The sequence below is a fragment of the Manihot esculenta genome, chromosome 2 (assembly GCF_001659605.2).
Source record: "Manihot esculenta cultivar AM560-2 chromosome 2, M.esculenta_v8, whole genome shotgun sequence".
Classification (NCBI taxonomy): domain Eukaryota; kingdom Viridiplantae; phylum Streptophyta; class Magnoliopsida; order Malpighiales; family Euphorbiaceae; genus Manihot; species Manihot esculenta.
Window position 1 is genome coordinate 11,517,404 of NC_035162.2, and position 11,935 is coordinate 11,529,338.

Sequence of the window (11,935 nt, forward strand, 5' to 3'; positions counted from 1 at the left end):
TTTACATCTACTCTATATATATTATTTTATTTTTTACAATTATTTCAGGTGTAATAATTTTTTAATTTTTATAAAATTAAAATTAGTCATATTTATGAAAAAAATTAAATTTAATATGTATAAATTATTTTAATTTTTAATTTGTGCAAAGTTTAAAAGTAGCATATTTTAAAAAAATAATTAAAATAATATACAAAATATATTTTATTTCATTACTTTTAAATTATATAAAAGTTCATTTGTAATTAAAAATTAAAAAGTTAAACAATAATTTAAAATATTACTTATTAAAAAAATATTATTTCATTACTTTTAATATTCTACTATTAAATTATACGTATTTAAAAATAATTTTCATATTTTCTATGCTAAAAAACCACAGGGCAAAATGTTGTGTATACAAACTTATTAAATTGCTTTCAAGGTTTCCCGTGATCTACACCTCCAAGAAATCTAATAACAACAAACAAGCCCACTGTAAGATTAAAAAAGTCAAGAATGAGCCCCCAGGTTCAGTTGAAGTGACTTCCATTACCCACTTATCAAAATTGCGTCTCCTTTCTATCTATATTCGTAATCATCTTATTTATAGTGGGATTCACTGTAAAAAGACGACAGATTCTATTTTACAGCCAAAAATGAACCTGAACAGGGAAGGCACCAAAGTGCAAAGATTGTACGATGCCTGTAACCATGTATTTGCACAAAAAGGGTTACCAAATTTTCTACAACTTCAGTCTCTCAAAAATCTCTTAGGTATATTATAATATACTATTTCTGGTTGTTTATGATACTGCTTCGTTTACTATTGTATAGATCACTGTTAAAGTATGATATTGAATTACAGATACATTTGAAGCTGTTGATGTGGGTATTGATGAATTCAGCTTGCCTGGATCTCCATCTTCAAGCCCAGAAGGGATCAAGGAATTGATTTGTGGGCAAGGAGTAGCTGAAATCACTTACATTCACATCCATGAATGTGACAATTTCTCTGTGAGTAGAATTTAAATTAATCAGTTCATTTATAGGTCTACGATCTGTTCATTGATGTATATCAACTTGAGCTTTTATAGGTGCATTTAATAATTTGGTATTCTTGTACAGATAGGGATATTCTGCTTTCCGGCTGGAGCAAATTTTCCCCTGCATGATCATCCCAGAATGACAGTACTTAGCAAGGTCCTGTATGGATCTGTGCATGTCAAGGCCTATGACTGGGTGAAGGTGGAAAACTCCAGCAGCCGGACAAGTAATTTTGGCAAAATATTCATTTGAAGCGATCAAACTAATAAATCTAGTATTAGTTTTCTTTGATGATCATGTTATGTATGCTGTGGGTGTAATGGCAGAAATATTGTGGATGCAGTTGGACTAGCAAGAAGCGTCGTAAATGGAATTCAAAGTGCACCCTGTGAACCATCCATCTTATTTCCAAAAAGTGGAGGAAACATTCATTCTTTCACAGCGTTGACGCCGTGTGCTATCTTGGATGTGTTGTCCCCTCCTTACTCTGAAGACCATGGGAGATCCTCCACTTATTTCTCGGAATTCCCCATCCATGGTCTTCCCGGTAATCCCCAATCTACTCAAGTTATTCTAATGCTCATTGTTCTATTGCATTACAAATTTATAATACTATGTTTACATGTAGTAACTTGCGAGATTGTTGCTTATATATGTTGGCGTCCAACGTCTTCTATATGAACCAGGTTATTGCGTGCTAGAAGAGAGAGATCTTCCGGGTGACTTTGCTGTAGTAGGAGCATCGTATCTTGGGCCAGACTTGATCTTTCCTTGAGAATAAAAAACTCAGAGCATCTATAGCTAGTATATATGTATTGTACATCTTGTCTGACATTTTTGCTTGTTTTATGTCAAAAACTGATGAAAGATTTCTAGTTTGATTAGTTGGGTTAAATTCGGATCCATTTCACCTTTCAAAAATTAAAGATGTTGATATTTTAGATTCCAAATGTTAAGCATGAACGATTAGAAATCCAAAACTGATTTTTTTAAAAAAATTGAACTAAAAAGAAAAAAAGAAGACTATGGCTGTTGATGAGAGCGGAATAAAAAAGAAACGTTATTGTCAAGTCATGCAGTAAATTCACTAGTGTCTATTTTAAAAATATTAAAGTATAGTATCTACGAACTCTTTTAGCTATTCTGTTTAAATAAATAAAATTATAACTTGAAAAGATAAAATAATATAAATATTTAAAATTATAAAATTAAATAATATGTATAATTGAAATTATAATAAATGAAGTGTATAAATATTTAATATTTTTAACATAAAAATTAATAGTTAAATTTAAAAAATTACAATTTTTATTGAGTTTTTATTTAAAATAAAAATGAATTAATAAATTTATTAAAAACTCAATAATTCATTAATAAAAAGAAAAAGAATGATGGTGTAATATTATCCAGCGACTAGAAAAATGAAGAAGCTGTGGTGAATAGGCAGCAAGGGTAGAAGCGGTGCGCTGCTTTTGCCGTTGCCGTAAGGGAAGCGGCAAATTTGGCAGCATCGGCCCGTACTTTGGGCTGCGACCACCAATTTTCGTATGGCAATATCTAATGGGCTCCACTCCTTTTCATATAATTATAATTATTATTTTTCGGTGGGTGAAGATTTTGGTTTTCCTATCACTTCTATTTTCTTTTATTGTCTGGGGTTGGACTCGTTCCATTGTTCTGATCATAGTAGTTGAATAAAACGTGCGATGCTGACGTCAATAAATATGTTTAAACTAATTATTAAATTAAATCAAATAAAATAAGTGCTTGTCGACCGTTATATTTTTATATGTATAAAAAAGTAAACAAAAGCGTGTAAAATTAAAAAAAATGTTTTTTTAAGAAAAAATAATAAGAACCTTCAAACATCAGTAAAATGCACGTGCCAATACCACTATTTATTATTTATATCAAACCATTATCTATGATTTAAATATATTTTTTTAATTATTTTCAATTTAAATAGTGCTATATATTATTATTGTTTCAAATTTATTTTTTTTAATTATTTTCAATTTAAATATAATAAAGGAGAAAAATAACAATATTTTAATTCACAGTTTTTTCTTTTTCTTTTTTTTAAATAATTTCAAGCAAATGCTAAAGATTTAGATAATTTTTTTTTATAAATTAATATTTGTATTACATAGCTATTAATTGCAGTAAAGTTATTATAACAAGAAATTGCAAATCAATTACATAACTGCTAATTTACAGTAAAGTTATTATAACAAAAATGAAAATGTAAATCTGTGAATTGATATTGTTGTAAATCCGATAATAATAAATTATTCAAATAAAATTTAACTTTTATATTTGTATCGGTATTTATTTGATAAGAAATTTATTGAGAGAAAATATTTGAAATGCGAAAGCAAATATCAAAAAAAGCTATAATCGAAACCTTAATTTCCCATGGTATGGTAGGCAACAAATTGAAAAGAGTATTATACACGATAACAGAATTAGTTTCACAAGTAATACATTGAAAACCCACAAGATATACCATTTTAATAGCCACTAATAGCAGGTGTCACCCCTACAATAGAGAAACATCATACTCGCATAATAGTACCATATACAATCCTGCTCGTACTATCTCTAGCTATAATAACAATTGCAACAAGAAAAAACTAATCTACTCATGTCACATCACTGTTAAACTTGATGCATCCAATAGGGGAAGACACCAAGTAACAACTAAATAAGACCTATATGACTGAGAGAGAGAATCTACAAAAATACCACTCTACTGAAATAGTCTCAAATTAATAGAAATACAATGTAATGTAGCAATAGAATCGGACTGTACAAACTCAAATGCCTTTATTTTTTTCTTTCTAGATATGCCATAAGATAAGTGTAGTAAGTGTCCATAACAAAATGGCCATTCATATCAATCTGAACCCTTTTTGGTAAAGTTTTCCAAAGTCCACAGGGTCAGGTTTATAGCCATAAGGATCAATGAACTAAACTACACAAACATGTGTTCCAAAGTTTCTTACGAAGACTGACAAATAAAGCATCTGGAAACTTGCAAAACGCCTCATCAAGCCAAAGTAACAGAGACTGGTAGCACATCGTGAAAAACTCACCAGAGGAAAATTTGCAATTTTGGAGGGACTTGAAGAGACCATATACACTTCCACATATCCGGGTGTATATTAGAGGTAGAGGAGGGCACATATATCAGTTGTTGAGCATATGAGCTACACATGAGCTACTTATAACCGGATTATATATTGTATTGATTATTACATGCATAGTGCAAAATAAGAGAGTCATGCATACCAATAGGGGTTAACAGAATAAAGAGAATAGTTATAGCCTATTGATGAGTGAATAACCACTTCATAATGATCCCTGTGATCAATTAAATCTACCGCCCTATCAATGCCCATTGACCGAGATATAAGACTAAGTAATATGAAGTTACCTAACCCATATACTCATAGATCCGACCAAATTGAAGTACTCTAACCATCTTCTATATTTATTTGAGTACCAATTTGAAGAACTCTTCTACCAGGCAACAAACCAGAAAGAAGATATTAAAAAATATAACCTTTTTGAAACCTTTATCCATAATTGGGATGGATTATAGCAAAGCCTCCAACATTATTTTGCTAAAAGCACAACGTTGAAAATTTTAAAATCTTGAAATCCTAAACCAGCCAAGGGAAACTCTTCAACTCCATTCTCTAACACTTTTCATCTCTCTTCTTTGGAAGGTGAGAAATTTTCTTTTTCTTTTACACTTTATTGGGAAGAGATATAGGAATGTATTCTAAAATATAGTTTTACAAGGTAAGATTTTTCATGGTGTTTAAATCTTAATACTTTTTTGTTGTTCGGAAAGAAATGAATGTTTTTAAGGTATTTGAGAAAACCTTCAATTAAAGGCTTTTGGATGTTCTTTACTTTAAAAACCCTAATTCTCTCACAAATACAAGTTTAAAATTTTTAAATCTTGAAAACCTTCAATTAAGTTAAAAATCCTCCTTGTAAATAGAGGTTTAAGGTTTTAGACCCTTTGTCATTGTCGCCTGTCTATCTCCCCCACCCCACTAGATAGAGAGGCTTTCTTCCTCCAATCCGACAGGGTTTTCCTGCTCTATTGCGGCGTTAGAGTGTAGATAATTTTTGTTGTAGTTGTTTTGGTGGCTGTGCTTATTTGTGAAGCTGTATATAGTTATCTTCTTTTAATTTTTTTTTCTTTGCTTTTGTTGTTTGCTTATCATCTATATTTGAGTTGATTTCTTTTACAAGTGATTTCTTTTCCTCAAAATAGCTCCAATTGGCCATTTCGGTAACACTCAAGATACCCTATTCGCTGAATTGATTCGGTCTCAGATTATGCCTTCTGCTCTATCTTCATCGAGACTTCTCAAAATGCTGAGAGTTGAATTTTATTGCTCTATTTTTTATGGTGTATCAATTGTTGCTCATGAAAGAAAAGTTTTATACTCTTTTATTGCTCTACCTTTTTGTTATTTGGTTTCCTTTGCTTTTTATCGTTTGTTGTTATGGTAGTTTCATGCTGATTGATATCCATTTAGGCTTCTTTAGCTTCTGTTCGTTCTTGGTTGTGCGGGCTGGTGATGCAACAATGCAATGGTAATGTTGATTTCTAGTTTTGCTTGTTTGACTTTGTGTATTCAGTTATTTTAATTTTAGATTTTAATTTTAATTTTTAAATTGATTTATTGTTAGTTTGTTTGGTTTGATTAATTTAGTTGGACTGTGTTTATGTTTAAATTGGACTTTGTGTTTTTTATAGATCATTTGTAATTATACGCTCTGCACTTTAAAAATACTTTACTATTGCATGGTAAAAAAATAATTTTTCAAAAAAAAAAAAGTTTATTTTAACCCCACGTAATATGAGAAGCTCGAAGATCAAAGACCCCATTATTGCGACAGGCCACTTTAACAGAGCACGTGGGCGTATAGCCCTGTGCCTCATAGTCCTTTCGGTGATGTCGAATTCTGGATTATGACTTACGCCAAATCTTTCCTTTCCTCATCCCGTTAAGGAATTTATGCACTTCCCAAACAGACTACGCACCGCCTGTGGAAAATTTTCAGCCCCCGAAGTTTCACTTCCCTCGTCTTGTCTTTATATTCATTTACCTAATCCAATCTTCGTCATTTCTCACACGCCTCACCTCTATCTCTCTCTGTCTCAAGTAACTGCAGTCAAACGCAGAGGCTTTCCTCTCTGCGTGTTTTCTGTAACTTTGAAGCTCGTGTTAGTGTCACCTAATCTTTTGTGCTCTATTTTTGAAAGTCTTTCGGAACAAGAATAGAGAAGTTTGTAGACAGAGAGTGAATTTGGAGATTGGACATAAATTCTGGTCTTTTAGCTGTTGCGCTATATTGCTACTTTCTTCTTGCAATTATGGAGCGTTATGAGATTGTGAAAGATATTGGGTTTGGGAATTTTGGGGTCGCCAAGCTGGTTAGAGATAGATGGACTAAAGAGCTATTTGCTGTTAAGTTTATTGAGAGGGGCTTAAAGGTCTGTTTCATCCACATTTTTTTGTGGAGCAAAAATTGAAATTCAATTAGTTTACTTTTGTTTCTTTTCCTACAGTATCTGGGTAATCATCTTTTGTCATGGTGGGTGTTTTTGTGTTGGGACCCGGTTTTGTGGGATTAAATGCCTTCCATTGGTTCCTTTGTGGTTGCAGATTGATGAACACGTGAAAAGGGAAATCATCAATCACAGATCATTGAAGCATCCCAATATAGTTAGATTCAAAGAGGTTAAATTATAAGTGTTAATTCTCCTTTATTGTCTTGTGATTGTTATTGCTGCACTGGCCAAGGGCTCTGTTTTGCTCAATAGAGACGGATTTGGGGGGTTGATAATTTTAACGAAACGGGACAGTCTATAATTTGTGATGCATTGCAGGTCCTGTTAACACCTACTCATCTAGCTATAGTTATGGAGTATGCTGCAGGAGGAGAACTCTTTGAGAGGATATGTAATGCTGGCAGATTTAGTGAAGATGAGGTGATGTGTAGCAGAAAAACTCTCTCATAATTCTGCGTATTTGATGATAAATAAAAAATTTCTAGCAATTGGGTATATGCCCAGCCTTTTTTACTTTATGCAATTTGATTTTAATTTGTCAGCATGAAAGTTCAATTGATGTTTTGCATTTGAATCAGGCAAGGTTTTTCTTTCAGCAATTGATATCAGGAGTTAGTTACTGTCATTCAATGGTACACTCATCAAATTTCTTGACCTTTCTATTCTGCCGCTTCCTTGTGTAACCTTTAATAGAACCTGATGCGAGGAATTTCTGTGCTGCAGCAAATTTGTCATAGAGATCTGAAGCTTGAAAATACTCTCCTAGATGGTAGTGCAGCACCACGGGTCAAGATATGCGACTTTGGGTATTCAAAAGTAAGCCTTTTACTAATGGTAATGATGGTCTTCTGATATTAAAGTTTGATATAGTCTTGGTTACTAATTATCTTGAGTTATTTTGTAGTCATCTGTGTTTCATTCTCAACCAAAATCTACAGTAGGAACTCCAGCTTACATTGCACCTGAGATTCTGTCGAAAAAGGAATATGATGGGAAGGTAATATCCTCGTCGTTCTTTCCCTTCAATTATACACTTTCTTTTTGGGTGCTTGAGAGCTATCTATACCATGCTAAACCTCGACAATTATAGATTGCAGATGTCTGGTCCTGCGGCGTTACCCTGTATGTGATGCTAGTTGGGGCATATCCCTTTGAAGATCCTGATGATCCCAAAAACTTTAGAAAAACAATTGGGGTGAGTGGTATTGCAAAACAATGAGCAGATTAAATTTAGATTTAGTTGCAATTGTTTAAGGTCTGCATAACTTAATTGAGGAGTTCTTATTAAACTACTATTATTATGGTAGTCATGTTGAATAACTTTTCCTCATTGCAGAGAATACTGAGCGTCCACTACACAATTCCAGATTATGTTCGAGTTTCTAGGGAGTGCAGGCACCTATTGTCTCAACTATTTGTGGCAAATCCTGAAAAGGTAACTTGATCTTTGGTATGGAAGGAAATGTACGTAGGCATCAGCAGCTTCCACTAAAATTGAAGAGAAAAAGAAATTAAGATAATACAATTGTTATGTTTTCCGGAAGATAGAGGGCGTGCCTAAATGTTGCTACACAATCCTTAGGAACAATTAATAAATTCTTTTCTTTAATCAAATTTTCTTCTGTTTTGTCCCTTGTTTGTCTTCCTGTGGATTGTTTTACTATGTCCATGCTTGTTCTGTTATCAGAGAATAACCATTCCAGAAATTAAGAATCATCCATGGTTCTTAAAGAACTTGCCCTTAGAGCTGATGGAACGAGGCAGCTGGCAAAGCAATGATGTGAATAACCCATCTCAAAGCATTGAAGAAGTTCTGTCTATAATACAAGAGGCAAGAAAACCTGTTGAGCTGCCAAAGACTGTAGACGACTTTCTTGGAGGGAGCATGGATCTTGATGACTTGGATGCTGATGTCGATTATGAAGATATAGATACAAGTGACGATTTCGTGTGCCATTTATGAGCAAAGTGAATAAAAAAAAAAATCATACTTTATTAAGGTTTTGTTTCAATGATTATATGAGCATCAGATTTCTTGTCATGGGTGATTTCCTTTGTGATTCTTGTTTAGCCACATGGCGTATCAATCCCCTTCTGTAAATCCTCTCATACTTACAGTGCAAGCTAGTTTATAATATAAAAATTTTTAGTGCAGCGTTGTGAATATCGTCACTTGCGAATCTTTCCTGGGATGATATTGTTAGGATATTAGAGGTATTGATGTACGTGTTGGGACTTGATTCATGCACTAGGCACTTCAACAACTAAATTGTTTATTATATTTGCTAAGACAAGGATTATATAAAAATACAAATAGTATTACTGATTTTCCACCAAAGACGAGCTTCAGATCTGCTGAGCTATTTAATTTGTTAGATTAAGAGAATTGGACATTATTGGTGACACTAAGGTGGATGTGATTTTAACATTTTTCTTATGGCCGATAGTATCTAGGCCTGAAGTTCGAGAATAAACTTTTTTGTTTTGGCCATTTATCATATAAAAGCGATACTGAAGGAACTTGTTTTGGAGTCTCATGTCCTTCCATTTCATGGCACCTGAATACCGAAATCTGATCATTGTTCATCACAACACTCAACCTGCCAATTTCACAAATAGAATCTATTGATTGCTGGTGAGTATAATTCACGAGGCCTTTCTTCTTTGACCCTTTGCATAAAATCAACTTCCAAGTGTCGCCTATTGAAGGTCTCTCCCTGCAGAATCGGCTAATTTTTTGCACCTTGATCACCCATAAGGCTGCTAAGCATGTTGGTAGGCCTACGGACCAGACAGATTGCTCAACCCAGTAGATAGATATCGCTAGGGTAAGAAAGAACTCTTGCCACAAATAAGGTTCCAACGGCCCGTCTCGCAAGCCCATGGAGGACAACTACGGGAAATCTCTTAAATTTGCCAAAGCGTGCAATCTATCATGGGCCAATTTGTACAATAAGGCCTCAAATTGCCCCAAACGAACCCAACGCACACTAGAAGCTTCCAGGCAAAACAAGATTCGACGAGCAAGTTCTCTGCGCACGAGAAGGTTTTGGAATTGGCCAGTCCAGCGCTCAAGTGAGGTTTGACTGCCGTAATCTGCCAGAATTTTCTGGAAGCTTCCTAACTCTTGTAGTCAGTTATTGTACATAGAATTTTCTAGAAACTCTTACGCCTATAAATAGGGATAGTCACCCTCATTTTCAACTACTGTAAAAATTTGTAAAGCACCCATACTCTTATAAAGCATTCTTTGTGTAATACCCGGCTAGACTCCGGTATCGGAATTCCTACCGTCCGGTGGAATCTCGGGTGTCGGAGACCTCTAGAAGGGTAAAACTATGTTTTCATAAAATGTTTTAATGTGTTTTATGTTTTAAGCATGAAAGAAAATGAGTTTTTGCATGAAAACAACCTTGGAGGAAAACTCAGGTTCGGCCGCCGAACCTCAAGTTCGGCCGCCGAACCTCAAGTTCGGCCGCCGAACATGCATGCGTTTCGGGTGTGCCTTAGGCCCCCGAAAGCATAAGTGAGGGAAACCAGGTTCGGCCGCCGAACCTTATGTTCGGCCGCCGAACATGGCATGCATGCGGAGGCACTTTCGGCTCCCAAACGTGGCCTGGCCAGCCACCTATAAGGGGTCCCTTAGCCGAAAACGGGCGAACTTTTCTCCCCATTTTCGGCCAAGGTGAGCTCTCCGCCATCCCTCGCCGGTTTTGAGTTCCTTCCTTCAAATCTTTCTCGATTTTCATTAGTTTTACCCTTGTTTTAAAGATTTTGAGTATTTGAGCAAGTTTTGGAGCTTGGAGGTTCAAGGAACTCTCTCTCTCCCATTTTCCGAGCTAGGGTCGTTCTCCTCTCGATCTTCAAGAGGTAAGGGTCGATCTTGAGCTTATGGCATGTTTTAAGTAAGTTTTAAGTAGATCTATGGGGTAGAATGCATGTTTAGCTTATGGTTAGGTTTATGGGTTTATGTTATGTTTTTGGACAATGTGGATGTTTGATGTGTTGTAGATGGGGTTTAAGATAGTTTGAAGCCCCTAGGAACTAGTATGCTTGAGTATGTATGTTGTAGATTAGGAAAAATGCATGTTTGGTTGGTTTTGGAAGGCAAAGGTGCATGAGGAGCCAAGTTTTTGCCCTTTGGCAGAAACCAGGTTCGGCAGCCGAAGGACTTTCGGCCGCCGAACCTGCTTGGGAGGCCAGCCTTTCGGCTGCCGAAGCCTGCCCCCGAAAAGAGACTTTCGTCTCTGGAGGGCACTTTCGGCCGCCGAAGGTGCCACCGAACCTGTCTGGCTTTCGGCTCTGGAGGGACTTTCAGCCGCCGAACCTGCCGCCAAAAGTGCCCTGTTCAGCCTTCCTTTGCATGTTTTTGCATGGATGTTTTGAGGTGTTTTAGAGGGTTTTTGGGGGATGTTTTTAGAGTTATGTTCTAGTTGTTTAGTCCCTCATTTGAGTCCACCTGTGTAGGTTCGGACCCGAGGAACCGAGGACCCCAGCAGTGAGTCAGCTGCTTCAGTCATTGTCAGAGCTAGTTGAGGTGAGTAGAATAAACACTTATGTTTTAAAGCAAATCAATATAAATTTGAGCATGTTCATGCATCACGAATGATATGTGATATTCTAGGTTATTTGCATTAGAATTCACAAATATGTTGCATTGCATAATTTGATGATGATGTGGATGGTTATTGGATGATCCTTAGTCCTCGATATGATGGGATGTGATATGATACGGTATGGTACGGAAGTCCAGGTTGTACCCATTCTACGTCCCTGGCACATTGGAATGTTATGTTATGCTATGTTAAGAGAAAGACTGGTTGACCCATTCTACGTCCTGGCACTTTGGAATGTAGAGGACTCTTGGTGACAATACCATCCATGATGTGATTTGTCTGTGATGTGTTGCATTCCATTATAGCATATGATTTAAATGTTTTATTATTCTGCTCACTGGGCTCTAGTAGCTCACCCCTTTTCCCTAATCCCCCAGGGTTGCAGGTACAGGCTAGACAGAGAAGTCAAGGTGAATGAAGTCTTGAGTTGTAATAGTTAGAATGTGGACATGACAAATTGTATAATGATGTAAAGTTATGAATAGTTATTGTAACGACCCGGAAATCCGACCCGTTACCGGCGCTAGGATCCAGATCGGCTTAAGGCCGCCGGGACCCGTAGCAAGCCTACATACCTCCTGTAAACCTGTGGAATCCCATACATAACAACATATACATGATCTGTAAAAATTTTCTTTTCTCTTATCCAAGCAAAACCTGTGCATGCACAAAATCATACATAAACCTCACACTG

The 11,935-nt window shown here is 35.6% G+C and overlaps 2 protein-coding genes across 3 annotated transcripts; both read left to right on the plus strand.

The window, feature by feature from the left end:
- The first annotated feature begins 471 nt into the window (after positions 1-471).
- LOC110602861 (plant cysteine oxidase 1) lies at positions 472-1,940 on the plus strand. Its single transcript, XM_021740446.2, has 5 exons — positions 472-756; positions 848-996; positions 1,108-1,252; positions 1,370-1,573; positions 1,713-1,940. Exons 1-5 carry the CDS (start codon positions 639-641, stop codon positions 1,799-1,801), a joined length of 705 nt encoding a protein of 234 aa, XP_021596138.1. The 5' UTR covers positions 472-638; the 3' UTR covers positions 1,802-1,940.
- Positions 1,941-5,969: 4,029 nt separating this feature from the next.
- Positions 5,970-8,779, plus strand: LOC110608481 (serine/threonine-protein kinase SAPK2). Of its 2 annotated transcripts, XM_021747721.2 has the most exons (9): positions 5,973-6,547; positions 6,720-6,794; positions 6,944-7,045; positions 7,204-7,257; positions 7,349-7,441; positions 7,530-7,622; positions 7,716-7,820; positions 7,962-8,060; positions 8,313-8,779. In XM_021747721.2, exons 1-9 carry the CDS (start codon positions 6,428-6,430, stop codon positions 8,586-8,588), a joined length of 1,017 nt encoding a protein of 338 aa, XP_021603413.1. In that variant the 5' UTR covers positions 5,973-6,427; the 3' UTR covers positions 8,589-8,779. The 2 variants fall into 2 exon arrangements, with proteins under 2 accessions (XP_043808726.1, XP_021603413.1); XM_043952791.1 differs by lacking the exon at positions 7,716-7,820 and having other exon boundaries at positions 5,970-6,547.
- Positions 8,780-11,935: the final 3,156 nt, after the last annotated feature.

Coding starts and splice junctions, on each gene's coding strand:
- LOC110602861 (XM_021740446.2), top strand. CDS start 639: ATGAACCTGAACAGGGAAGGCACCAAAGTGCAAAGATTGTACGATGCC. Junction 1,253..1,369: donor AAACTCCAGCAGCCGGACAA/GTAATTTTGGCA, acceptor TTGTGGATGCAG/TTGGACTAGCAAGAAGCGTC. Junction 1,574..1,712: donor CCCCATCCATGGTCTTCCCG/GTAATCCCCAAT, acceptor TATATGAACCAG/GTTATTGCGTGCTAGAAGAG.
- LOC110608481 (XM_021747721.2), top strand. CDS start 6,428: ATGGAGCGTTATGAGATTGTGAAAGATATTGGGTTTGGGAATTTTGGG. Junction 7,258..7,348: donor TTAGTTACTGTCATTCAATG/GTACACTCATCA, acceptor TCTGTGCTGCAG/CAAATTTGTCATAGAGATCT. Junction 7,623..7,715: donor AAAAGGAATATGATGGGAAG/GTAATATCCTCG, acceptor CGACAATTATAG/ATTGCAGATGTCTGGTCCTG.